At 40.5% G+C, this 25,642-nt stretch overlaps 1 protein-coding gene across 1 annotated transcript in view; it reads left to right on the top strand.

The window, feature by feature from the left end:
* RP1 (RP1 axonemal microtubule associated) overlaps positions 1 to 25,642 on the top strand; it is a 295,040-nt gene that overhangs the window by 88,930 nt on the left and 180,468 nt on the right. Inside the window, exons 18-24 of the mRNA XM_073329615.1 lie at positions 1,145 to 1,231; positions 4,509 to 4,641; positions 4,906 to 5,057; positions 7,880 to 8,034; positions 15,624 to 15,682; positions 15,992 to 16,036; positions 19,796 to 19,959. Of these exons, the coding sequence (XP_073185716.1) occupies positions 1,145 to 1,231; positions 4,509 to 4,641; positions 4,906 to 5,057; positions 7,880 to 8,034; positions 15,624 to 15,682; positions 15,992 to 16,036; positions 19,796 to 19,959 (795 nt within the window). The remainder of the gene's footprint in view (positions 1 to 1,144; positions 1,232 to 4,508; positions 4,642 to 4,905; positions 5,058 to 7,879; positions 8,035 to 15,623; positions 15,683 to 15,991; positions 16,037 to 19,795; positions 19,960 to 25,642) is intronic.

Raw genomic sequence — 25,642 nt, 5'->3', positions numbered from 1 at the left:
AGTCAATCCAGATTTAGGCTGGTATAAGTGAGAGGAGAATCAGGCTCTTAGATTCAATGGACTCTTTTAGATATTGTACTAATCTCCCACTTCTACCAGCTAATCTGTCCTACCTAGCCGGGTATTACTAGATCCCCTTGAGTTTTTTTGACACGCCCTTATATGTTAATAATGCCAATTACATCAGTGTCCTCTTCCACGACCAAGTATAGTAGTTCATCTGTTTTTGCTTTTTAGCATTTCACATTGATCCAGCATGTTTCAGTTTTCACTTTTGATGGCATGCCTATTGTTATTCAACTTTATAATCTGCCACTCTTTTACTTTTTCAGAATGTACCTCTGATGTAAATCGTCCCTCCTCCAGCTCAGCTGTAATTTCTGATCTATCTTTTACTGGACAGATTTATTTTTGTGTCGCTCACTGTTCAGCTTTGTCCAACCATTTTTTTCCCCAACTTGCGAGTTGAAACCATCTCAAAAATATTGCTAATTTTCTGTGCCAGTATCTTGGTTCCACTGGGGCTAAGGTGGAATCCATCTAATTATATTAGCGCCTATGCAGAAGAGAAACTGAATAGCCTATTTTCAGGGCCAGATTTTGAAAAGGGGCAGTCCAAGGTTTGCCTGAAAATATGCATGAATTGTTGCATGCCTATCTTTGTACACTTGGGTACTTCACTTTCTCAGGGAAATTGGGAAAGGATGACAGTTGTGCACGTGGACTAATTTTTTTAAAAATGTGGCCCTCGTTAGCCAAGCTGAATGAATGGCAAAAAGTGTAAACAGCACAAATGGTGAAAAGTACATTAGTTTTTTCTTTCACCTGCAATAAGCTGAAACACAGGAAAGGAAATATTTCGAGGGTTGGGTTTTTTTGCAAAACTATCATGAAAAGATAGCAGCCTGGGCACAAAATACACACGTCCACTCTTATTGTCAAGAAGCTTTGCACGCAATATGTGTGGGCAAGTAGAATTGTGTAAGGCTGCCTTCTAATCTTGAATCAACTGCAGGGTCAGTTCTCCAATGGGAGCTTTGGTTAAACAGCCTCTAACCTTCACATCACAAGCCAAGCAAGCCTGAAGTATAGAGCTTCAATGCTTGATCCTTATTTACATGTGCTGTTTTGTGTTTAAATTCAGGTTGAAATAAAATATATTGGAGAATTCTATAAGATAAGGATAGGACATGATGGAATAAATGAACACCCAGAATGGAAGTTAGAAAAGGTAAGATTTTTATGGTTAATTTGCTGATCATTCTTCAGCATAATTAGTGCTTTAATTAATTGCTTTGTGACTTTATAGTAAATCTTGTAAAAACTGAATGGCACAGGTTGGGTGATAATTAAAATAATAATTAGTACTTATTTAGCACTTTTCAACTCAAATCACTTTATAGAGAAGAGTAAGTATCATTTTACAGATGAGATAACTGAGGCAGAAAGTGGTTTAAGAGACTTTCCCAAGGTCAGTAGGCAAGTCTGTGTCAGAGTCAGGAACAGAACACACTCTGAGCTCTGTCCATTAAACTACTGCTGCACCAATTTGACTGGATAAACCTAATCCCTGGTGCTCACCAGATGGGCCTATATTATTCATTAAAGTATCCAAATGCATTAGAAAATAAATTAATAATTTATAATAATAATTATAAGGAAGTTGACCCAAAGCATTTTCTGGGGTGTGGTGATAGTTTGGGGTAATTCACTCAGCTCATCACTGATCCCCAAACTTGATTTGTGTTGGTTAAATCAGTGCTTTTCAACCTTTTTTCATTTGTGGACCCCTAAAAAATTTCAAATAAAGATCTAGACCCCTTTGGAAGTCTTAGACCAAGCCTGCAGACCCCCATGGGTCCACGGACCCCAGGTTGAAAACCACTGGGTTAAATGAATCTGTAGCATAAGACAGCTGAAGACTAGCTGACATGCAATGCAATGAAAGACCAATCTGAATGTCAAGGCAACATGGTGGAATGTTTTATTTTCAATAACAATCAAAACTTGAGATTTTTCCTCTGGTTCAACTTTTTTGGCACATTTCTACTTGTGTACAACCACAGAGTCCTTTGATCATGGTATATACTGTACATCCTAGAGTATGTAAATAGTTACTTTCCAGGGCCAAGGAGAAATTCTTTGACTCTGGGGGAAAAATACCTAATTTTGCAGTTAGCCAGGGCATTCAGAGAAGGTGAAATTACTGACAGATTGTGTAATCCCAAAATACATGCCACCAAAGCATTTACATAAATGTATTATCACGGTCAAGTTTATAAATGGGATGGGCCAGAGCCAAAATTTTGCATTTAAACTCCTGCAAACTTGGCTTTGTTAGCATTTTTTTTCTAATGTGTCAATCACTGTGGTACCTAGGTGCTAATTTTGAAGTATTGATACTCTGTCAAATTTTGCATCCTAAAAATTTAGTGTTCTACTGTATTTTTCAGTTTGCAGTAGATTGCTCTTATATTACCTCTAGAAATTGGCTGTGAAAGGTCACAGAATTTCAGCTGCACCATCGACAGTTTCATGGGGGGAAAAAGACCAAAGTTTGGCTATAAACACCCCAGTGATATCCTTGCACCTAATAATATCCATGCTTGGAAAAACATATTTCAGAGCTACTAAGTGACATAATTCAGTGATTATACCATCAATAGCTATTAGCCAGGATGGACAGGAATGGTATCCCTAGCCTCTGTTTGCCAGAAGCTGAGAATGAGTGATAGGGGATGGATCACTTGATGATAACCTGTTCTGTTCATTCCCTCTGGGACAACTGGCACTGGCCACTGTCAGAAGACAGGATACTGGGCTAGATGGACCTTTGGTCTGACCCAGTAAGGCCCCATTCTTATGTTCTATTCCACTCTATTTTGCAAAATAAACCTTGGTAGAATAAATTCATACTAGCACAGACCTATCATGTAATATTCCTTTCAGAACTCCAGACCAAGTACTTGTGCTTTGTTTCCTATCCTACATGTATGGAAACACACATGCCTGCCTTCTATTCTGTCATTTCATTTTACAAGGCCTGAATCCTAAAACCAGAACTGCATGGCAATAGCAGATTTTTGACATTAGCTCAGAGGCCTGAAGTTTAGGAATATCAAACCTGAATAGAAGTTTAAATGTTTCAGTTTGCTCAAATGATTTCAGGAAATCTGTTTCCCAACCTGTTGGTTACAGCACATTTCTTTAATATTTTAGTCCAAACTTCATAGGGCAACTCTGGGATTTCAAATAATTCCCTTCACTTAAGGAAACGAATTAGCTTGAAAGTTGTTGGTTTTTTTTTTTTTTGGTCAATGCACCTAACATTTGTTGTTGCTCTGAATCTGCAGGGGGAGGTGTGCCAATAACTATTTGAGGTTGTCCTGTAAATTCAATTAGCGATTGAAAATCACTGCTGCAGAAGTATTTCATGTTGGAACCCAAATACTCTCTTTTAAATTAATATTATTTTAAGTAAAATACATGTCCACTTTAATGGGGAAGCAACTTAAAGGAGTCTTTTCTCCCCCTCTAAAATGTGCATTTAGAATTTGAGTGCAAATATCTAATTTCATAATTTTAATAATAAAGCTTTTTCTAAGAATACTGTCTTTTAAACAGCCTCAAGAGTGTAGAAAGAGAGAGAATGGTTTTGGCAGTGAATGCCTGCTGCTAATGAAGGTTGAGGAAGGGAAAACTGTAGTATGTACTGCTATAATCGAAGGCCAATAATAACCATCCCTAAGAAAGAAAGGAAAAAAATCTCCTCTAATAACATGAAGCAACAAATAAGACAGTTATTACCATAGCGCTCAGTAGCAAATAGCTCAAAATTTGGATCCTGAACTATCTTGAAGTGGTGAATGTGTAAATGTGTTTGGATGCAGGGTTTTGGTTTGTTCCATTATAGAAGCAGGAGCCAGCTACAGAATTTGGATCTGGATCCACCAATTTCAACAAACTGATTTCTTAGAATCTATGAAAACACATGCTTTTCTCCACCAAAGTTCAGAGGGATTTAGATTCAGAAATTTGGTTTCAGCCCATTTCCATTTATAATGGAAAGGTGCTGTAACAGACCCATGTCCCTTTCCAAAGACCTAGTCTCTCTGCTCAATTTTCAGAATGTTTTCATTCTGCAGTTCAGAAGGCAGTTTTCCATGGAATTTATCCATGGACAAAAATCAGAGCCAGTGATGTTTAGTAAGGTAAGAACGAAAATTTAATTCATGTGTTTGCTCATGCCAAAAATAAGACATATTTTGAGAACTCTTAGCAGATCAAAATAATAGATGTTGGCAGTTACAGCAGAGATACCAAGGAATGAGTGAGTATAAAGATTCTCTCTAAAGATTGTCTTTTTAGTTCCAGGTGGAGGGACATTGGTAAAGTAATAACAAAATTAGAAATGTAAAATGAAGAAAAAAGTCTCTCTTAAGTATTGGGCACTGCAGAACTGGAGAAACTGCATTGCATCATGGTTGTTGCTACTGCTTCTCCCCTAGGTGACACTGCAACACGTAAAGAGCAGGAGGACTCTGAACTTTCCAGCAAACAAGTGGTTGTCAAGAAGCCGTGGAGATGGAGATATTATATGTGAACTCCCAGTAGAGGAAGCAGGAAAACCCATTTATCCAAGTACGTGTATACTTCAGAAGTACACACTTAGGTGTACTGGATTCAGGTTATCTGAGTTATATTCCACAAGCAGTATGTTCATAAAGGTATTGTTAGTAATCTCAAAAAACACTTAAATTTAGTTCTTGAAAATATAATCTCTGCAAATGTGTGCAAGCCAGATTTGTGGTAGTGTCTTCATTGTGACTGAAGGTTGAACACACATGAATTGTGATCTCTCTGTATGAATAACTAACTTGTGTTTTCCTTTCTCGGTTTTGCAAGTTGTGAGATACCACATTTATGTTTACACTGGCCATTTGGAGCAAACTGAAACAGACTGTCCGATCTACCTATGTATCTATGGAAAGAGAGGTGACTCTGGTCTAAGACTTCTGCATAAATCTGATATGCCAGTGAAATTTCAGAGAGGAATGGTAAGTTTGAGCGAGGAAATTTGCATATTCACAGACACATGTTTAAAGTAGCCCTTATACATGCTTAAAATTGGTTTTGAGGGGAACTAATCAAAATCTTGGACACAGATACACTTCACTTTATTTAGCTACTCTTTTATTAAAGATTTTCATAGATATAATACAGTACATTTGGTGCTTGCCATTTCTGGGAGATAATAATACAAGTGAGGAAAAAACAGGACCTAGTAAACCAGAAATGAATAATGGAACAAGAGTAAAAATGGGAAGTGGGGGGGAGGGGGGGAAGGAACATTAGGGAGAATAAAATAATAGAAAAAGAAAAGCCACAAGGGAAAATACAGACATTTTCAGTCAAAACATAAAAGATCAAAATTGGACACAAATGAGTGCACAAAAATTGTTTCATGGCTTCAAATCTCGGTAGGAACATTTGCTGTCTATTTCTTCTAACACATGACAGTTTTGGAAAGCATTTTGATACTGATTAATGCAATCCAGGTGTAAATAAAACTATCTAATTTGTCTTTCATGTACCTAAGAGCCTCACCATAAGCAAAATACACAAGCTGCATTCTGCAGCATAGTTTAGTGGCCTGAGCAAGAGACCGAATTTCAGAAATTACTGAGTTCTAATTCTGGTCCTGTCACTGAGGATAGGTCTACACTGCAATAAAACACCCCTGGCTGGCCCATGTCAGCTGACTCAGGCTTGCAAGGCTCAGATTGCAAGGCTATAAAATTGTAGTGTAGCTGTTCGATCTCGTGTAAGCTCAGAATCAGGACTCCAGCCTGAGCCCAAATGACTATGCTGTAATTTTATAGCCTCATATCCCGAGCAAGCAGACAAGGACCAGCTGCAGGTGTTTTATTGTAGTGTTGACATACACTGACTTTCTGAGTGCTCTTGGTAAGTCACTTGGCCTCCACTATGTCTCAGTTTCTCCATCTGTAAAATGGGTGAAATTTAACGCTTACTAACCTAACAGGTTGTATTGACATATTTGAGGAATACTTATAAAATGCAAAGCGTATGTAAATGCTAAATTATTCAGCACAGTAGAACATCCCAGATACACTGAGAAACTGCAGGTGGTCTGTGCCAATTTAACAGCATAGAATATAAATCTGCCTTATTAGTAATGCATTATATATAAAATACTGCACAAAGGAGTTTAAATTCAAGACATAAAGAGATCTCTTCTGGGTAGGCTGATGAGAGTGTCCTGTATTATATAATTTATACAAAAAGGCTAAGATTGAGGAGATTCTATTCTTCACCTCATTTGTTACAGAAGCTGGAAGGTGTGTAGTGAATGAGGCAGGGGACTGCAGGAACAGAAAGTAGCATCTGCTGGTTCAGGCAGTTGAATACTGCCGTGGAGAACTGGATTCTATTCCTGCCTTTGCCACAGAGTTCCTAATGTGATGCTGGGCAAGGCACTTAAACCAAACTTTCACAGGTGGCCATGGTGTTCCTCATTTTCTGGGTACTCAACTTGAGATGCTTGAGCTCTGATTTACTAACTTGCTGAGCACTCATAGCTGGAACTGAGGTTAATGGGAGCTGTGCTCTGAACATGTAAAGTGCTATGAAATACTGAGTACTCTGAAAGATCCAGCCCTACGCTTCTAAAATTGAGCACCCAAAATTAGATGACAATTTTGGCTTTAATCTCTGTTCTTCAACTTCATCATGAAATGGAGATAATAACCCCACTTCACTTCACCTCAGCAGAGTACTGTGAACACCAGTTCATTGACTGCAGCACAGAAAAACCAATGAGGAAATGAAGAATTCTGTATTCAGTGCAAGGTTTGGTTGTTGTGCAGTAAATAAAGTGGCGGGGGCGGGAGACCCACACAGAACGAAGAGGATAAAAATAAATATTGGAGAGTTACCCATCAGTGAGCTCTGTCCATCCTGTTCACTGAATGAAGCAGGTGGTCCTGTGGAAAATATAGTATGTGATCATATAATTAAAGAACGTCTCATCATGCATATGCACAGGGAGGCTGAACTAAGGTTACATGGACACCCCTAATTCTGACATTTCCTATCTTTTGAGTGCTTGATTTTACAACCTTAACATGCTTTTAGCGTTGTTGTTTTTTTTATATCTCTGCGTGTGTGTAATAAATTTATACTTTTCACCTCTTCCTTTTGAATTTTTCTGTTAAACATGATTCAGACTGTTAAACTTAGAGAGAGAGAGTTTGCACAAGAGAACTGTGTGCTCTTCAGGAGGTCAAAACTTGGCCAACCTGAATCTTTCACCTGATCAGCTGCATGCCTCCATTAAAGCAATCTTCATCAAACTTCTGCACAAATCTAAATGGATAAGCAGAACAAAGTGGCTTTTTCAGCATAGTGGCATTTAAATAGAGGGGGGGAACCTCCCATGAAGCAACCATGTCCCTTACTAAGAAAATAGTGTTACGGTATTGTAAAATACCTGTTCAAGCATTATTGTAAGGTGTACTGGATCAGTACTGAAGAATTTTGCACTACTTTTGGGGAAGGATCGTAAAGGTAATTTACATGAGGTTTTTGCCAATATTATTACATTCAGATTTTTAGCTTTGGGTAACCCTTGTCCACTTATTACCTGATCCAGAATCCATCGAGCCAATGGAAAGACACTGGTTAACTTTGATGGGCTTGAATCTGCCCCTTTGGGAACAATCTGACTCCCATTATATCCAATTGAAATCTTTTCCTTGGCTGTAAGGAGAGTTGGATCAAAGTCCTTAAAATGCTGAGCAGCTTTTAGCCTTTCTTACTGCTGATATGAAGTGTTGTCTGAACTGTTGTCTTCTAGGTGGATATGTTTGAAATGGAAGCTGTATCTCTTGGAAAACTGCAGAAGGTGCTATTGCACTGTGAGGCCAGTAACGAGGCGCAGTACTGGTACTGTGAGAAAGTAATCATCAGAAAAGCTGGGAAGAACTCTGAATATATTTTCAACTGTGAGAGGTTGTATATATACACTACAGCCCTTTTGTTTTTAAACTAGCTTTGTCTTCCCAAATATCATAAAATCCTTTAAGGCTACATACCCTTTGGATGATACCTATGTGAAACATTTAGCCAATAGATGTGCTCAGTTTGGTTTTTCCAGGACCAGGCAGATAAACTCATGTAACTTATCACTCCAGGACTGATTGCTTAATTTAGTGATTACCAGGTAGTGTGTGCCAAAGTAACTCCGTACTTCATTATGTTATATGATTGGATTGTGCAAGTGTCCCTGTGTCACATGTGGAGCAATGCTCTAAGATGGAGGGTGAGAATTTCCCATGCAAGAAACAAAGATAAATCATAAAAACAGGTTTTTAAATGAAAGCCTAATTCTCCATGGGAAATCCACGAGGAGCGCAATCCAGGAGTAGCATTTGTTCTTGCCGAAGAGACGGCTGAGATGCCATAAAGGGGAAAGTTTTCTGGTGGTTACCTAATTTAAGCTATTAAATCAGTGTAACCCCCTACCCTCCCTCAGCAAGCAGGGGTTACACCAGCATAGCTAAAGTCACTTGAGAAATACCGCATCATCCAGCCTTTTTACATTTAACAAAAAGAAGAGCTGTGGAAACCAAAAACCTGCTCAAGCACGTACGATAGTTCTTTCACTGCAAACTCTCATACATGTGAATAACTTAATGTGAGTAGACCCATTGAAATTAGTGGATTGATAGGAGGTGTCAAGGTTCCTCCCCCACTCTGAACTCTAGGGTACAGATGTGGGGACCTGCATGAAAAACCTCCTAAGCTTATCTTTACCAGCTTAGGTCAAAACTTCCCCAAGGTACAAAATATTCCCCCCCGTTGTCCTTGGACTGGCCGCTACCACCACCAAACTAATACTGGTTACTGGGGAAGAGCTGTTTGGACGCGTCTTTCCCCCCAAAATACTTCCCAAAACCCTGCACCCCACTTCCTGGACAAGGTTTGGTAAAAAGCCTCACCAATTTGCCTAGGTGACTACAGACCCAGACCCTTGGATCTTAAGAACAATGAACAATCCTCCCAACACTTGCACCCCCCCTTTCCTGGGAAATGTTGGATAAAAAGCCTCACCAATTTGCATAGGTGACCACAGACCCAAACCCTTGGATCTGAGAACAATGAAAAAGCATTCAGGTTTTTACAAGAAGACTTTTAATAAAAAATAGAAGTAAATAGAAATAAAGAAATCCCCCCTGTAAAATCAGGATGGTAGATATCTTACAGGGTAATTAGATTCAAAAACATAGAGAACCCCTCTAGGCAAAACCTTAAGTTACAAAAAAGATACACAGACAGAAATAGTTATTCTATTCAGCACAATTCTTTTCTCAGCCATTTAAAGAAATCATAATCTAACACATACCTAGCTAGATTACTTACTAAAAGTTCTAAGACTCCATTCCTGTTCTGTCCCTGGCAAGCGCAGCATACAGACAGACACAGACCCTTTGTTTCTCTCCCTCCTCCCAGCTTTTGAAAGTATCTTGTCTCCTCATTGGTCATTTTGGTCAGGTGCCAGCGAGGTTACCTTTAGCTTCTTAACCCTTTACAGGTGAGAGGAGCTTTCCCCTGGCCAGGAGGGATTTCAAAGGGGTTTACCCTTCCCTTTATATTTATGACAGGAGGCAATGTGCCCCAGTGGACAGGTCTCTGGATTTGGGGTCAGGAGACCTAGCTTCAGAGTAGCAGCCGTGTTAGTCTGTATTCGCAAAAAGAAAAGGAGTACTAGTGGCACCTTAGAGACTAACCAATTTATTTGAGCATAAGCTTTCGTGAGTTACAGCTCACTTCATCGGATGCATCTGATGATTGATTGATCGATGATGATTGATGATAGTGATCGATTATCACTACAAAAGGTTTTCTCCCCCCCGCTCTCCTGCTGGTAATAGCTCATCTTAAGTGATCACTCTCCTTACGGTGTGTACGATAACACCCATTTTTTCATGTTCTGTGTGTATATAAATCTCCTCACTGTATTTTCCACTGAATGCATCTGATGAAGTGAGCTGTAGCTCACGAAAGCTTATGCTCAGATAAATTGGTTAGTCTCTAAGGTGCCACTAGTACTCCTTTTCTTTTTGAGACCTAGTTTGTATTTCCAGATCTGTTGTTGATTTGGTGTAAACTTGGGCAACTTGTGAAACTCTCTGTGCCTCAGGTTCACTGTCTTTAAAATAGGAATAAAAATGTTCACTTGCCTTTGTAAAATGATTTGAGATTAAGGCAACCCTATGAATTATTATAATTACTTTTATTAATACTGATGAGAATAGGGATTTCTCATGTGAATAAGGGTTGCAGGTTTGGTCACATATTAGTTGGTGTTTCATCAATATCTTATATCTGTTTGTGAAAAGATACAAACAGCTCTCTGACATTAATCAGACAGAAGGCTCTATAGAGAAATGAGGCCACCTGCCTACCTCAAGCAAGAAAGATCAACTCAGTATCATATCCATCCTTCAGTCACATGGCTCAGACATCATGCATGACAGGGCACTTCGGCGTATTCATTCTGTGATAATTAGCACCTAGGAGGCTGGTCAGCAGAAAATATTCAGCAGCAGAGGCTCTAAAGGTGAAAAGGAAAGAGAAGTTATATCATTCCTGCCTTTTGCGACTGCTATAAAAAGAACATTGCTACTGACAAGAGTTTAAAATAGGGCAGCAGGACCACCAAGGGATGGCTTCTTTATTGGCCAAAGAAGCTGCAACACAATGCTCTTCTCAAGGAAGGAAAATGCTTTGTTCCCCAGACATGCTTCTGATATGCTTTATCTTCACAGCCTCATGGCTTTATTTTCATTTTATACTAGAAGACTTGATTTTTTTTTCTGGTTTGTCACATAAGATACCAAATTCCATAATTCTCTCAGTTAATCTGGGAAATGTCGACATTTTTTCTGATTTAATAGAATCCTGACTTTTGATTTTGCACAGGCAAAATCCAGCCATTCTCATGGATTTCAATTAAAATGTTATTTCTGTCTTGGGGTTTTAAAATTATACATCAACATGTTTTCAGCATTTAGGATTACACAATATATCTGTATAACCTGCTTTTAACAGGAGAGCAGCATAAATAGGCCAACAGCCCAGTGTGTGCTGTAGCACTGAAAACTAGAAGATCAGTTAGTTAATGTATTAAGGTTCTTAGGATCTGGTGCTATGAAATGCTAAGTGCTTCTTTCAAGGTTAATTGAACGTGCTTGGCACCTCCTGGGATTTAGCCTGTTAGTGAGCTGGTGGGAAGGTACCAAGGTACCTGCCCTCTGGCCCTGATTCTTGGAACTATATGTGTGCTTGATGTTAAGCACATGCCAAGTGCTTTGCTGATCTGGAAGCTCAGGAAGCTCAGAACCATATAGGATCAAGCCCCAGCAGCCTCACTACAGCAGTCCATAACTACTGATTAATGAAGAAAAGGAGTACTTGTGGCACCTTAGAGACTAACCAATTTATTTGAGCATGAGCTTTTGTGAGCTACAGCTCACTTCATCGGATGCATACCGTGGAAACATGCATCCCTAGAATGCAATCCACAAAAGCCAGCATGCTAGGCAGGGAGCTGCCTAACCTAGGCAATGGGAGATGCTGACAAACCCCTCTCCTCTCTCTCTGAGATAGGAACTTAAGTTGGGGCTGCAAGGAGGTGCCTATATATGCATCCGATGAAGTGAGCTGTAGCTCACGAAAACTTATGCTCAAATAAATTTGTTAGTCTCTAAGGTGCCACAAGTACTCCTTTTCTTTTTGCGAATACAGACTAACACGGCTGTTACTCTGAAACCTGTGATTAATGAAGAGGCTCTCATGTTGAGATTGCAATAGCCTTACTATGTGGAAGGAAAAAGTTCCTCTAAGGATAATCCAGAAAAGAGAGAGGAAATAAGAATGTGAAAAGCAATGTATAAATAGATCAGTGTTTAACGCTCTCTGTTTTTAGTCAGCAAGGCATAAAACACATCTTAGAAAATGGTTATATTCTCCCCTTTTAAATCAAAGCTCCTGTTTTCTGAAAATAAAGAGCTGGATATTTATCAGGGGGTTAATTGACCTTTTTCCTCAGGTGCCACTGTTAATCATTTCTGGTTATCTCAGCATCTATTCCTGTTGTTGCAGACCTTGCTCCTTTTCTTTGTCAGTTTCATGCTATTCTTTGGTGTGAAACTGACATGTGGCGCTTGGAAACAGATAGAATGAGACACCCAGATGCAGCTCTGATTTTCTGGCAGGTAGAAAAGATTTGAGAAATTGAACATTTTCTCTTGTGCCTTCAGCTGAATCATTTTTGTTTCCTATGAGGCAAAGAATGTTTTGCACACACCAAGCATGCGTATACCACCTGATTGGTAGCAGAACTATGACAGATCTGCTGTCAGAATGTGGGAGGAGGGGAACCCCTGCAGGGAGTGCAGACATTCTGTATACCTCACAGCTGAGCATCAGAGGGGCTTCCTCTACCCTGACACATAAGAGAGATTTGACATGAGTTGGGAGAGGTATGCACCTGCAACTTTGTGGATATCACTACTAAATCTCACCTCCCACCATTTGAGTGTACAGTTGTAACACCGACAACCTTTCGGTAGCCGGGATCAAACCTGGGATCTCTGGGAATCAATGCATGAGCTAGAAGACACCAGTCTCTTAGCCAAAACTCTAGCAGGTTAATCAGTCTCTAGCTCAGGGGTGGCTAACCTGTGGCTCTTCAGAAGTTAATATGCAGTTCCTTGTATTGGCACCGACTCCAGGGCTGGAGCTACAGGTGCCAACTTTCCAGTGTGCTGGGGGGGTGCTCACTGCTCAACCCCTGGCTCTGCCACAGGCCCTGCCCCCACTCCACCCATACCGTCCCCTCCCCTGAGCCTGCAGTGCCCTCACTCCTCCCCTCTTCCCCCCAGAGCCTCCTGCATGCCATGAAACAGCTGATCGGGGCGGGATGGGGAGGCGCTGATCAGCAGGGTTGTTGGTGGGGGGAGGCGCTGGGAGCTGGGGGGAGCTCATAGGGGGCTGTTGATGTATTACTGTGGCTCTTTGTCAATGTACATTGGTAAATTCTGGCTCCTTCTCAGGCTCAGGTTGGCCACCCCTGCTCTAGCTGGTCTGGCTGCCTCTAGAGGGAGACAGAGTGCCACACCAAGCAGGCATGGGTTACACAGTGGCAGTGGTGACTGCAGCTGTGAGGCTGGAACAGTGGAGGAACACAGGCGAGTGGAGGAAGATTCCACCCCACTTGACCTCTCTGGAACCACCCTGCACAATCCCAGATTAATTGGGTTTGGCACAGGCATCCAGATTTGACCCCATTCAGCTAACTTCATTCCCAGTGTAATTCCATGGAAGTTAGGGTCACATTAGAGGTTAATTGAGTTCACTAAACTGAAACTATGTAAACAAACCAGAAGCCTGCTGTACAGTGGATCTACATAGAAACAAACATTCATTTTTGCTGAGCAGGAAGTAAACAAAAGTTGGCAAAGTGGGTCCCAAAGTTTAGGGTGTCAAAAGCACTCTTGGTTCAGTCTTTTCCTATTGAAAAGATTGGGCCAAATTCTGCCTTCAATTACATCTGTGCAACCCAGTGCACTCCACTGGGATTGCAGGAGTAAAAAAGGTAGAATCTGGCCCTCTGTCTTCATCTTTAAAGCTCAGCTTTGGACTTCTTATTCATCTATTGCACGATTTCCCTAACTTTTCATAGCATTCCTCCCCAAAGTATTGAACAATGCTTTGGGCCTGGTTCTTCTCTGTCACACCCATGCAAATCAAGAGTAGTTTCATGGAAATCTTAGTGCCTGATTCTCATGTACTCAGAGAAGTTTAAAGGGATATTGTGACATTTTGGGGACCACCTGAGCAGTAAGGGCCGCTGTCACTGCCTGCCCTTACTTAGATACCTTGGTGCTGTTCCGCTTACCCAAGATCTCACCCTGGCTCTCACCAGCCAAGTTACTCCTTGCAGGGTGACACCAACACACTTTCAGTCCTAGGCCTTTCCAAATCCATCCTTCCCAAGTTCTTAATTCCCAGACACTTGGACAAATTCCCTCTGGTTCATCACCCCCTCAAGGCATGAACGCAGCCCCCCCACCCCCCAGGCACCAGTTTACTTTGGGGCACACACTCCACACAGTTTGCACATGAGAGACCTGTTCGCGGTAAAGATAAAAAAAGGCTTAAGTAATAGAAAAGCCATAGATTCAAAGATGAAGTCGTAAGGGAGAACAAACATATACAGGTGACACAGAAAAGAAACATAAAGATGCATCCCTTTTCTAATACAAGTTATCTATTGCCTTTGAACAGTTTCCCAGCCTACCCCTAGCTGTAATAGAATCCAGTGTTTCATGGACAGCACTTGCCAAGTGACTGTCAGAAAACCTTGGAAAAAGCCTTTTACAAGCAGGCTTGTGTCTACTTTTTTTTCTCTCAGTCCATGATGACTCATGTTTATTCAGAGTGAAGAAATCCCCCCCTTACCTGAGAGCCAGGATGTCTCGACAACTTTCCATTAACTCCATTGTCTTTTCCTGGCTAGACAGTGGGTTGTTGCTTGGAGCCGGTGTCATATAAATCCCTGTCTTGGAAGGTGCCCTCTGGGCTGCGATGTGTAGTTGAAATTGTAGGTGTGGTTATGAGCACAGTTTTCTATATGCATAAATACATAGATTCGTAACCACAGTATGTACACATATCTCAGAATGACGATCAAGTTCAGAACATTCCAGGCTTGCATGAAAGGCCTTACTCAGTATGCTTATAGTACAATAATACAGTCTGCAATCAGTTGGTTCAGCTGCTCATTTGGGGGGTTTAAACCTTCGGCTCTCCCGTTGGGCTGTCTGGACCCTGATAGTTACAGCCATAAATGCACATGAGAAACAGACCCAATGCTGTGCACCAGGGTAAAATGGTGGTAAATGAAAGTAGACTAATGGCCCTCTGTCATCCCCTGATTAGGGATAAGTAAACTGAGCTAATTCCAGCTCGTTTTCTCTAACTTCTAATATGCACCAACTATCTCTGTGGATACTCCCACACTGGGGCGTCATGTCATGGGGCTTTCCATAGGTTGGCTTCTTCTTCAAACGGAACAAATACTGTATGCACTTCTGGTCCAGGGACTGAGAGTTTACCTTTAAGTAAAAATAACTATCTCTTTGAGGGGTAACAAGGCTAGAGTTATGGGGTAGGCAGTCCTTATCCCAACTCTTTAAAATAAGATGCCTTTGATATTGATTCAGCGGTTGTGGGTGAAGCTGGCTCTTATTTTTTCCACACCAGTTCTCTGCTATCTTGAATGTTGTCTTTAGGCCCCAATCCTGCAAAGGTGCAGTTAATGTCAGCAAGGGCTCTTAAACCTGCACAGTCCCTTTGTAGGATCGAGGCCTGAATTTGTACTATGTATCAAACTATGAGGCACCTGCTCAAGAGACAATGCCCCTGCTACTACTCATGTTCAACATTCAAAATAATCCTCCGATCATTTAGTTACATGCAATGAAGAACAAATTGATTCCAATCTTCTTTCTTATTTGCTTGCTTATGCTCAGGTGGCTTCCATTTATGTCCCAGGGAATAATTCACTCAGAAATTGAGCTCTACCCTGAAGGTAAGGGTTATTGTTACACTATGGAGATGAAATAAATAATTTGTATGGTTTGCTTAGAATCTTTGTGCTGAATTTATACTTAAAATTTAACCGTAACCCTTTTGCAGCTTCCCCAGTTCCATTTCCCAGGCAAGTTTTTATATATGTGTGTGTTTATATATTATATTATATTTATTAGGAGGTGAGAGAGGGACGATTTGCTTATGCAGGAGCCCAAGGGTTAATATCATGCTATCTTTCCCTCCACCTTTTCTTAATGTAACCAGCCAGGTCTATTATTAACTGCACTTCATATTTTATTTTTGGCAGAACTGCAAATAAATCGTCAACTGAAAATGCAAGATGAAGCAAATGGTAAATCCTGAGCTGCTTTCTGTATTCTAATCAAGAGTGTCTCTGTTTCAGAACTACCTGCCTTGCACATTTTTTGCCTATTTATTTGCTTTTAAAATTTTAATTACAATACACAATTTGACTAAGCCATGAACTCTTCATTTTGATTTAAATGATAAATTACTTGAACGGTGCTATTTGCAAATTCTTTTCCTTATTTTATCATTTTTCATGCCAATAATTTTGAGGTCTTTCACTGGTTATCTGGGCATTTATAATTTTCCTGGTAATTAATGATGATCCTTCTTAATTTTACTTTCTTTAGTTAATCTTTCCATCATGGCTCTGTGGCTTTTGTCACCCAAGGCCATGTATAATTAGCTCTTTCTATTAGTTCTCCATTTTCCAATTCTACCTGCAATTTCTTGTTTGTCCAGATTGACTTTTCTGTCCTGATACAATTACGTTACATATATCTGAATAAAACACAACTTTCCCCCCTGGCTGTAAGGAATACTTTATGCTGCAGCTTGAGAAACAATTTAGAAGATGTCAGGAGAAAGTTTTAAAATGTGTTCATAATTCATGGTAGCAATCAAGATATCCACTGAGACTCAACTACCTCTTTTCAAGTGGTGTCCCTAAGGCAAATCGTTAATTATAAAATTTGTATCTATTATACAAATTATATTCAAATCCACATTTTACTTGTATAAATTTTATTTTGAATAACAACTACTTTTGCCTTAATCCTTTTTTTGCCTTTCTCAGAAATAATATTTTCTATGCAGTTACCAGGCTCTGTACTGGGGTTTCCTCGTTAATACTGCCATAGTTCCACCAAACCAGTTCCTAGGCTTTAGTCAATTTTAGAAGGAACTCTGTCTAGTCCTTCCTGCGTCCACAGAACTGGATACTACATTGTATCAATTCAGCCAAGTGTGTCTGACTGTGCAGTAAAATCACTGCATATAGCAATGGCCACTTACATCTAGAAGAATGATGGGGAGTGGGGCTCTAAGCTCATGATGCATTCAGTTCACTTATTTTCAGTGGCCATCACAGGCTTGGGTCTGCAAAGAGCACTCTGAGTTTAGCATTTTGACCCTGATCCAGAACCAGAATGAAGCACCATCTTGCTGACTGGTAGAGCTGGTTGATAAAAATCTAAGTACCTTTTTTTTTTTCTGTTGAAACGGAAATGTTTTCTGGATACCTATCGGCTTTGATGCAAACCTCCTCAGTTCTAGGCTATATGAGAAATGAGCCAATCCTAGAATGCCACTAGTCCAGTGGTTAGAGTACTTACCTGTGGCTTGGAAGGCCCAGGTTTAAGTTCCTGATTCAGAGCAGGGACTTGAACCTGGACTCCAACATCCCAAGTGAGACTGGGCTATAGAGTCAGTCTCTCTCTGTTCTATTGGATGCTCAATTATTTATACACAATGGAACAGCTCCAACAGGAAATATTGAGAGAGAAACTGACTGATTTTATAGCCCATCCCAGTGGTTAGGGCACTTGGTTCCAGGTGGGGATTAGAAATTCTTGAGATCCTTATCTCATACATACACGTCACTGTATCATTCTCCTTGTCTGTCTTTATTACTGTCTTCTCCACTGCCACACACTCCTTTTACTTCTGCATCTCTTCTTATACCAAACAACAAATCACATTTCAAAACTTTTAGGAGTTCAGTGCAAGCAAGATGGGTGCAAACCAAGACCCCCAGCATGCCTCCGGGAAAATTCACACCTGGTTGAGATTAGCATTTGGACTTCAGTGATGGCCCCATACTGCATAACAGTCCAAATTTAAACCTGAATCCAAATATCCCTATCTTTCAAGAGTTTCAACTCAGGAGGCATAGCTGAACTTCACTGCTTGGGCCCATTTCTACTTGTAAAGGGTTCCGTCCGTCTCCCCTGCGTTTCCCAAAGCTAGGCAGAATGTCCAGACTTGAGAGCACTTATAATGATACTCCGGGACTGCACTGCCTGCCTTAAGGACATAAATTGAGGATCATAACTGCCCCTCATCCCCTCCTGCCCCCCAAACTCCCAAACCCAAGCACAACACTCCCACATCACTTAAGTAGATTTTAGGAGAAAGTTCTTACTAACATCATACTAACATGATGAACAGTCTTTAGAATGTAGGAGGAAAGACTTTTGGGACACTATAATTGAGGCAACATAGAAATCTAGGCAAAAAAATATTTTTTTAGCACATTTAAAATTTAGCACTGCAGTGTCTTTCCACAGAATTTTGGAACTCAGAATTTGAACTGAGGTACAACATGCTGCATTTTATATCTTGTCAATAATGTTCTTTATTTGTTATGTTATCTGTTCAGTGATGAGACTCCAGTGTTGGAGTTTGTAGTCCTTCAGAAACCCCCTTTTCACCTCTTTAATGCTTCTACCTTCAGTATTTTTTGGGTAATCCTTCCTCCAATGGAGGTGAATGTATCTCCTGCCGCCTGTAAATGTGGTTCCTTTTCTAGGAAAGTGGGTCTCTAGAAATTGACATGAGGGGGGAAATTTTCAAAGTCACGAAGGGGAGTTAGTTAGCTGCCCAACTCCCATTGCCTTTCAATGGGAAATGAGTCTTTAGCTTCCCCCGTGTGTTTGAAAATCTCCCATGAGGTCCTTATTCCCCACAGAAACTTGCTATCTCATTTTCAGTGGGAACCCAGCCCTTACCGGCACGGAAAACAGGAGATCACACTGCCTATCCCAACTCCTCCCCGAGGAAGCAGTAGAACCATGGCCCAAGAAAAAGCATTTCTGTCTGATTCCTGAGTCTTGACTCATGTGGGAATTAACAAACCCAAGGCTTTTTATTAATAAAACTGCAGTATATACTGTGGCATTTATCTACAACAAGTCTGTGGGCTAGGATTTTATTTTTTTTTCTCCAAACTGTTTTGCTTTCTCCAAAATGAATTAAAGTCACTAGGTGGAACCTGTTGCACACACAGGGAAAAACACCACAATAAAAGTAATGGCTGAGAGCTCATGGTTCCTGCTTCTCAGATGTAGAAGCACAATTTCTTTTTGTGAACTGATCTTCTTAATGAGATTTGTATTAAGCCGATTGCAGATATTTATGTAACATGTATGCAGTGTATTGCAGAAGAAATGGCATTAAAGTATACAGAGATCAGGGATGCCTTATATCAGTGGTTCACAAACTTTTGTTGGACCTTTCCTTTGACACAGAGATCCACTCACAAATGATCTCAATCCCACACTTTTCCTCTGGCAACTAGCGTGCTTGGTTACATGACACACTAATATTTGGGCAGGGATAAGGAGACAAGATGAGGATAATGTTGACTTAATTCAAATATTTGTAAAGGTTTTGAAATGTTGTGATACTTTTTGTTCCTATGGAATTTATGGGAAGCAGCCAGGAGGATTGTGACCCAAATCCTGCAGGAAAGGATCCCCCCGCATCCATCACAGATGCTTCAGGTGGGAAATTGCCAGAAATCTCAAGAGAGCAGCCAGTTCTCATGAGATTTCCAGCCTAACTTTTCAGACTTGAGGAGCGGCCAAGATAAGCATCTGAGCTGTTGGATCCTTATCCAAGCTGAACCTGAATTTCCAACATTATTTTGCAATTCAGCCAGCATGTCTCTGAATACCATTGCTTCTCAGGTGCACAATAGTTACAGTCCCCTGGACTTGGTCATGCATGATTTGCAGTAGGCAGCTTCCCAGCCACATAGCAGTTACTCTGATAAAAGTGTTTCCATTTTATTTTTACTCTGCAGAAGAAGATTGGAAGATTACTGTAGTCACTGGGGGCTTCCAAACAGCTGGCACAACAGCAACAGTGTCCTTTTACGCTTATGGAGAAAACAAGTCGTCTGGTCCTATTATTCTGGGATCTGGGAAGCACCAGCTGTTTAATCCCAACAGCGCAGATACATTCAAGGTACAGTACTGTTTTATATAAACATTGGAGAATTTACTTACAAGACATATTTAAAATGGGTTTACTCAACAGCGGATAATATTAATAAAGAGGACTCAAGCAACATGTACATAAACTGGTTTTGTTTTTGTTTTGCTGAATTGTTCATGGATGCTGCATGAAAATTCCCTGGCAGAATGGTGGCATCGTATATTTATGGGGATAGTCAAGTCAGCATATGCAGGGAAAAGCACATCAAGCAGAAGATTCTTGGAACTTGCTTCCTGTAGCTCTAGAATCTAGCTTCCTGTGGCTAAAATTCTAATTTTAAATTGGCAGCGTTCATGTGCAAGGCAGAAAATCATTTCCTTTCCTTGGATGTCATATTAGTAAGGTAGGGCTAGATTATGGCTTGTGCTGTACAGGCTTTAAGGGGAGTAAGAGTTGCTCTCCCCACCTTATACCCAGTACTCCTACATGAGCTACCCGGACCTTGGGTCACAGAAGTAATCACCTGTATGCCTTCCTAGTCTCTCCTTGGAGTTGGCGGTCAGGGAGGAGTGGGGAATGGGCAGAGCTTAGTGCCAAGCCCCCAGGTGAGCCAGAGTGGTGTGTGTGCTAATTTGCTGCTGGTAAAAGCCAGCAGGCATTGACTACACCCCAGGAGCAATGAGGAAGGAAGGGAAGGAATTGTGACTCTGAGGGTGTCTCAGGGACACACTGCTTCCACAGGGCCTCTCTTTGGGGTGGTGCAGTTACACAGGAGCCCATATCAGGGTTGTGCCTAACATCACCTAGTCCACAGTATGTTACTTAGGTCAACGTAGGATAAAGCACAGGAAGCAGGTGATGGAGAATCACTACCAGTCACATGGTAAAAGGAGGTGGTTTCTTTGTGAATTATATCTTGTGCTTTCCAGTTTGAAGTGCAAAATTAACTAATGCAGATTCTCCCAGTGGAGGGTTGCACACAGGGCCTGATCCTCCTCTCACTTACACTGATGTAAATCAGTAATAACACCACTGAAGTCAGCGCAGTTACAGTAATGTAAAACTGGTGTCAGTGAGGTCAGAATCAGGCTTTGAGTGAACATTATGGATGATATTCATGTCTGTCTGAAGGCAAAATTTAACCCTTCATGTACCTGTCACTCAGGACAAGTGAACAGGTTCAGTTAAATTAAAATATCATCTTGAATATTTACCCATCCTTTAAATTAAACCTTTCTGAAGTTTTGTAAGTTTGGTTAATGCCATTTGCTAACAGCTTGTTACCTGCCTACTCAGTCTGTTGGAGGGTAGTGGCCAGCTCATTAACCTATTTTCCTCCTCCTAGTAAGGAATGCAGTGCTGCTCCCGCTAGGTGGATCATCCTGTTCCTCCATGCAGTGCAGCAAGACCTGGTACCTGGACCACGAGGCCTGCTGGTCTGTTCTCAGCAGGACCAGATTCCCAGTTAAACAAAGGGTATAAAAATTACGCCCATTTTAGGATCCAAGTGGTGTACAGGGAGGTTTGTGTAAGTGAGAAATCAGGCCTTTTAAACTTTAGTGACCCTTGGGGAAGCTTCTGCCTGATGTACAACCCAGAATTCACAAAAAACAGCAAAACCTGCAGGCTGGCCAGATCCATCCCACCTTCTCATGAGAACCGCTCTTCTCAAGTTCAGCTGCTACTGACAAAAAATGGTGATGATAATCAGAGAGCAGATAAATGTAAGCAGCATCCCTTTCCCTAAACTGATTTCTTTTGTAATTTTAAACGATGGATTTAATAAACTCATTGATTTATTTTTAATAATCTACAAGACAGAAAACCATTCTCTCCAAAAATGTATTCGTATTTTTCAGTATTGCAAGGCATCTACCTATCGTGCCTTATTCTAAGAACATTCTATAATAATTTAGTGTCAGTTGTTAATAGCACAAAAAGCTGTGGAGTTGTTGGAAAGTAGGATGTTACCTACTGCTATTTTTTACACATAGGTTGTTTCATCCATTAAATATCTTTAAGGGAATCCTAACCCCACTATAGTAAGTGACAAAACTCCTGTTGATTCCTGTGGGGCCAGGATTTCATCCCTCATTTAGAATCTACTATATGTGGTCTCTGAAGGCCATTTAACTTGCATCTGAACTTATATAGCATTAATATCTGTTTTGGGGTTGTAGTGGGGCTTTTGTTTTTGTTTTTTGTTTTTATAAACCACGTTACTGATTTTTACAGAAAACCATAAGAATGTATCATTAAACTTAATGGAAAAAACACAATACACACATGTCCTGCAGAAGGACAATAAAATATCATCTGTTTTCTAATGTACCTTAGTCACAGTTGCTGCAACAAGGTGTGGCAGGGAAATTGGCCATAAGTCCCACAAAAAGAGAATGAGATGAAATAAAAAAGCTGAGCCAGACTATGAAATAGAAAAGAACAAGCCCCACAATAATCAAGATTATAATTATAAGCTCACAGATAGTAACGTTAACTTCATATACACTAGTGCAGTTTGTGGAGTATCTGAACATTCTCTCTAAAGCCAACACAGCAAGTATTCAAGAACATCAAAGAAAGCAAACATGGGGGGAAAAAGGGGAGTGAAGTCCAAAGGTAACTAAAATCAAAATCTTTTCTGAGAAATCTGTAACCAAGACTTTATTGATTTATATGAGGCCTAATTACATGGGCTTTACACAGTGGGCCAGCTCCACTTATTTCTGATTTACACTGGTGTAAGTGAGTAGAGCAGTTCATGAATATTTTTGAGATTTTGAGTTTTTGTCCTGATTCAAGATAGGAGGAAATTTTGAACTCTCGAAAATATTCACGAGATGGGGAAAATATTTCCTGCCCAGCTCTATATGAGAGATCAAAATCAGGTTGTGGGTGTGTATTTCACTTTACAGGTGTAAAGTATGGCAAGGATCTTTCCCTAACATATTAAAAATGTAATTGCAGCAGAAGAAATTTGATGGAGATAGTTTATTGTCTTGTGATGGGGAACATCCTTGTTTCTGGCTGGAGTCTAAGGTTCTGGGCTCACAAAGTAGCTGTTTATAGGCTGCACCACATTGGAAGTAGCTGTCTAGTGCTTTTCTTTCCAAGCATAGGCCGATGGGAAGATTTACTGTTGCAATATCTGCCCTACCTGGTATGCTTTATTCTACAAGAATAGGTTTTCCCTGAGTGGTTCTGATAATTTCCCCATGGGCTGAAAGAGGCTATACTACTTCTTGGGGATGGTTTTCTGCCGTTCGCATTATTCATGCATGATTTTCAGTGAATGATTATGCTGTGGAGAATCACATTTTTCTCTAATAAAGAATGTTGCTTTGCCAAGGGCTTACAGCTTGTTTCAAAATTTTAATCTGGTTTCCCCTGTTCACTTCTGCTGCCTCCACAGTATCCAAACTGTTTTCCAAAATACTGATCCTGGCAATGTCTTGAGCAACTAAACTTTTATTGTATTGTAAATTATATTTAAGAGCTACCCTATGATACATAATGATGCTTCCTCATATTCTGCTTGAAAAAATCCTCTGTGTGATTTCTTTTACTGTTTGGTTATGGCACTCTATCTCCTTCCCCCTTCCAAAGAGAAATGGCCAGAGGAACGTTAGCTATTACCTTTGTTACAAGTTAGCTATAATCTCCCAGGCTTCATTAGTTCACTGTGGAATGAGCACACAGACTTAGAGACAGATTCTTCCACCCTTAGCAACGTTGACTTCAGTGGGGCAGCACTGTTTTACACCAGCTGAGATTCTAGTCCAATAGGTCTGCTCGCAGAGTAAGGCACCCCTAAATGTTACTAACCGTGGCAGAATCTGGCTGTTGCTTACTAAGGGTTTCCCCAGGCCTCTTCTGTCAGAATATTAGATGGCAAGCTCTTTGGGGCAGCATTAGCCTTTATGGTGCTGGGCACATCATTAAAATAATAATTAAGAGAAAGATTAATATGAATAAGAATGCATGAACTTTGGTGACTTAAAATCTGTGGCTTTGTATTTCACAGTTAGGGACTCTGTTTATAACAAGCCCACCTGAATCCCCATATCACAAAACCTCAAAATTTGGGGGGAGAACTGAGAAATCTGGATCAAATCCTGATCTGAATTTTGTGGCATGGGCCCCCTCTCTAACTGACAGCACTGCATCTCTCTCCATTTGCAGTAGTTAGAGTCCTTTGATTTTCTCTGAAGAGCCTGTTTGAAACACTGTCACAGTCTATTGTGGCAAAGTGCCTGATTTTAGAAATAAGCACAAATCTGTTGTGGGGCCTTTCCCAATACTTGCAAAGACTCTTGATCATAAAACTTAATGAATATATTGTTAGTATGATGGTATTGTAGCAAAGTATTAAAATTTGTCTGTTCCCTTTCAATTATTAGTGATTTATTGGTAAATGATATTATTCTTTCCATAAAGTGCACATTGTATTTTATTGCACTGCACACTGAATTTATAGTGCTCTGTTTATTTGTTAATTTTTCATTTTGGTTGCATTCTGTTTAAGTAACTGTATATTCCTATGGGGATGATTCAAAAGAGAAAAGACTCAATCAGCTATTAGTAGATCAGATCTAAGGATATGTCTGCATTGGGAAAAAGGATTAGAAATAGCAGTGAAAACATGGCACGCTGGCTTTTAACTAAGGTTAGCAGCTTGAGTTAACCCTCTGGTTCTCTAACCAGCTAGCTGAGTATTCCTCCAGAATGGGGCAACCCCCAAAACGATATCAATCCAATATACCAGCTCTATGCCACATACTTCCAAGCACTCAGGGACAGCAGATAGGACATGACTTGAGCAGTTCTGTGCTCCGGCTTTCCCTGGTTGCCAAAATGACATTTTAGGTCCCAGGACAGTTGGATACAACTTAGGGCATCCCTGAGGCTCTAACAAGTATAGCCAGCTGAACTATGTCCCCAGCCAAGATCAGGGGATGTAAAGGTGGCATAAAGCTATCTCCTCTAGTTCATGGCTTCATAAATTCCAAGGCTGGAAGGGGTGATTGTGATCATCTAGTCTGACCACCTGTATAACACAGGCCATAGAACTTCCCTGAAAAAATGCCTAAAGCAGATCTTTTAGAAAAACATCCAGTCTTGATTTCAAAATGGCCAGTGATGGAGAATCCACCACAACCCTTGGTAAATTGTTCTGATGGTTAATTGCCCACTCTGTTAAAAATTATGCCTTATTTACCTAACTGTGTCTAGCCTCAATTTCCAGCCATTGGATCGTGTTATACTGTTCTCTGGACTGAAGAGCCCATTTTCAAATATTTGTTCCCCAAGTAGATTCTTATTGACTGTAATCAAGTCACTCCCTAACTTTCTCTTTGTTAAACTAAATAGATTGAGCTTCTTGAGTCTCTCACTATTATGCATGGTTTCTAATCCTCTAATCATCCTTCTGGTTCTGCTCTGCACCCTCTCCAATTTATCAACATCATTCTTGAATTGTGGACACCAGAACAGGGCACAGTATTCCAGCTGCAGTGACACCACGGCCAAATACAGAGGTAAAATAACCTCTTTCCTTCTACTCAAGAGTCTCCTGTGTCGCATTAGCCCTTTTGGCCACAAAGTCATGTGTAGCTGATTATCCACCATGATCCCCAACTCTTTTTCAGAGTCACTTCTTCCCAGGATAGACTACCCCATACTGTAAATATAGCCTACATTCTTTTTTCCTAAT

This window comes from Lepidochelys kempii, chromosome 2, assembly GCF_965140285.1.
Source record: "Lepidochelys kempii isolate rLepKem1 chromosome 2, rLepKem1.hap1, whole genome shotgun sequence".
NCBI classification, from domain to species: domain Eukaryota; kingdom Metazoa; phylum Chordata; order Testudines; family Cheloniidae; genus Lepidochelys; species Lepidochelys kempii.
The sequence above is the reverse complement of the archived record's forward strand: the minus strand, read 5'-3'. Positions and strand labels throughout refer to the sequence as shown.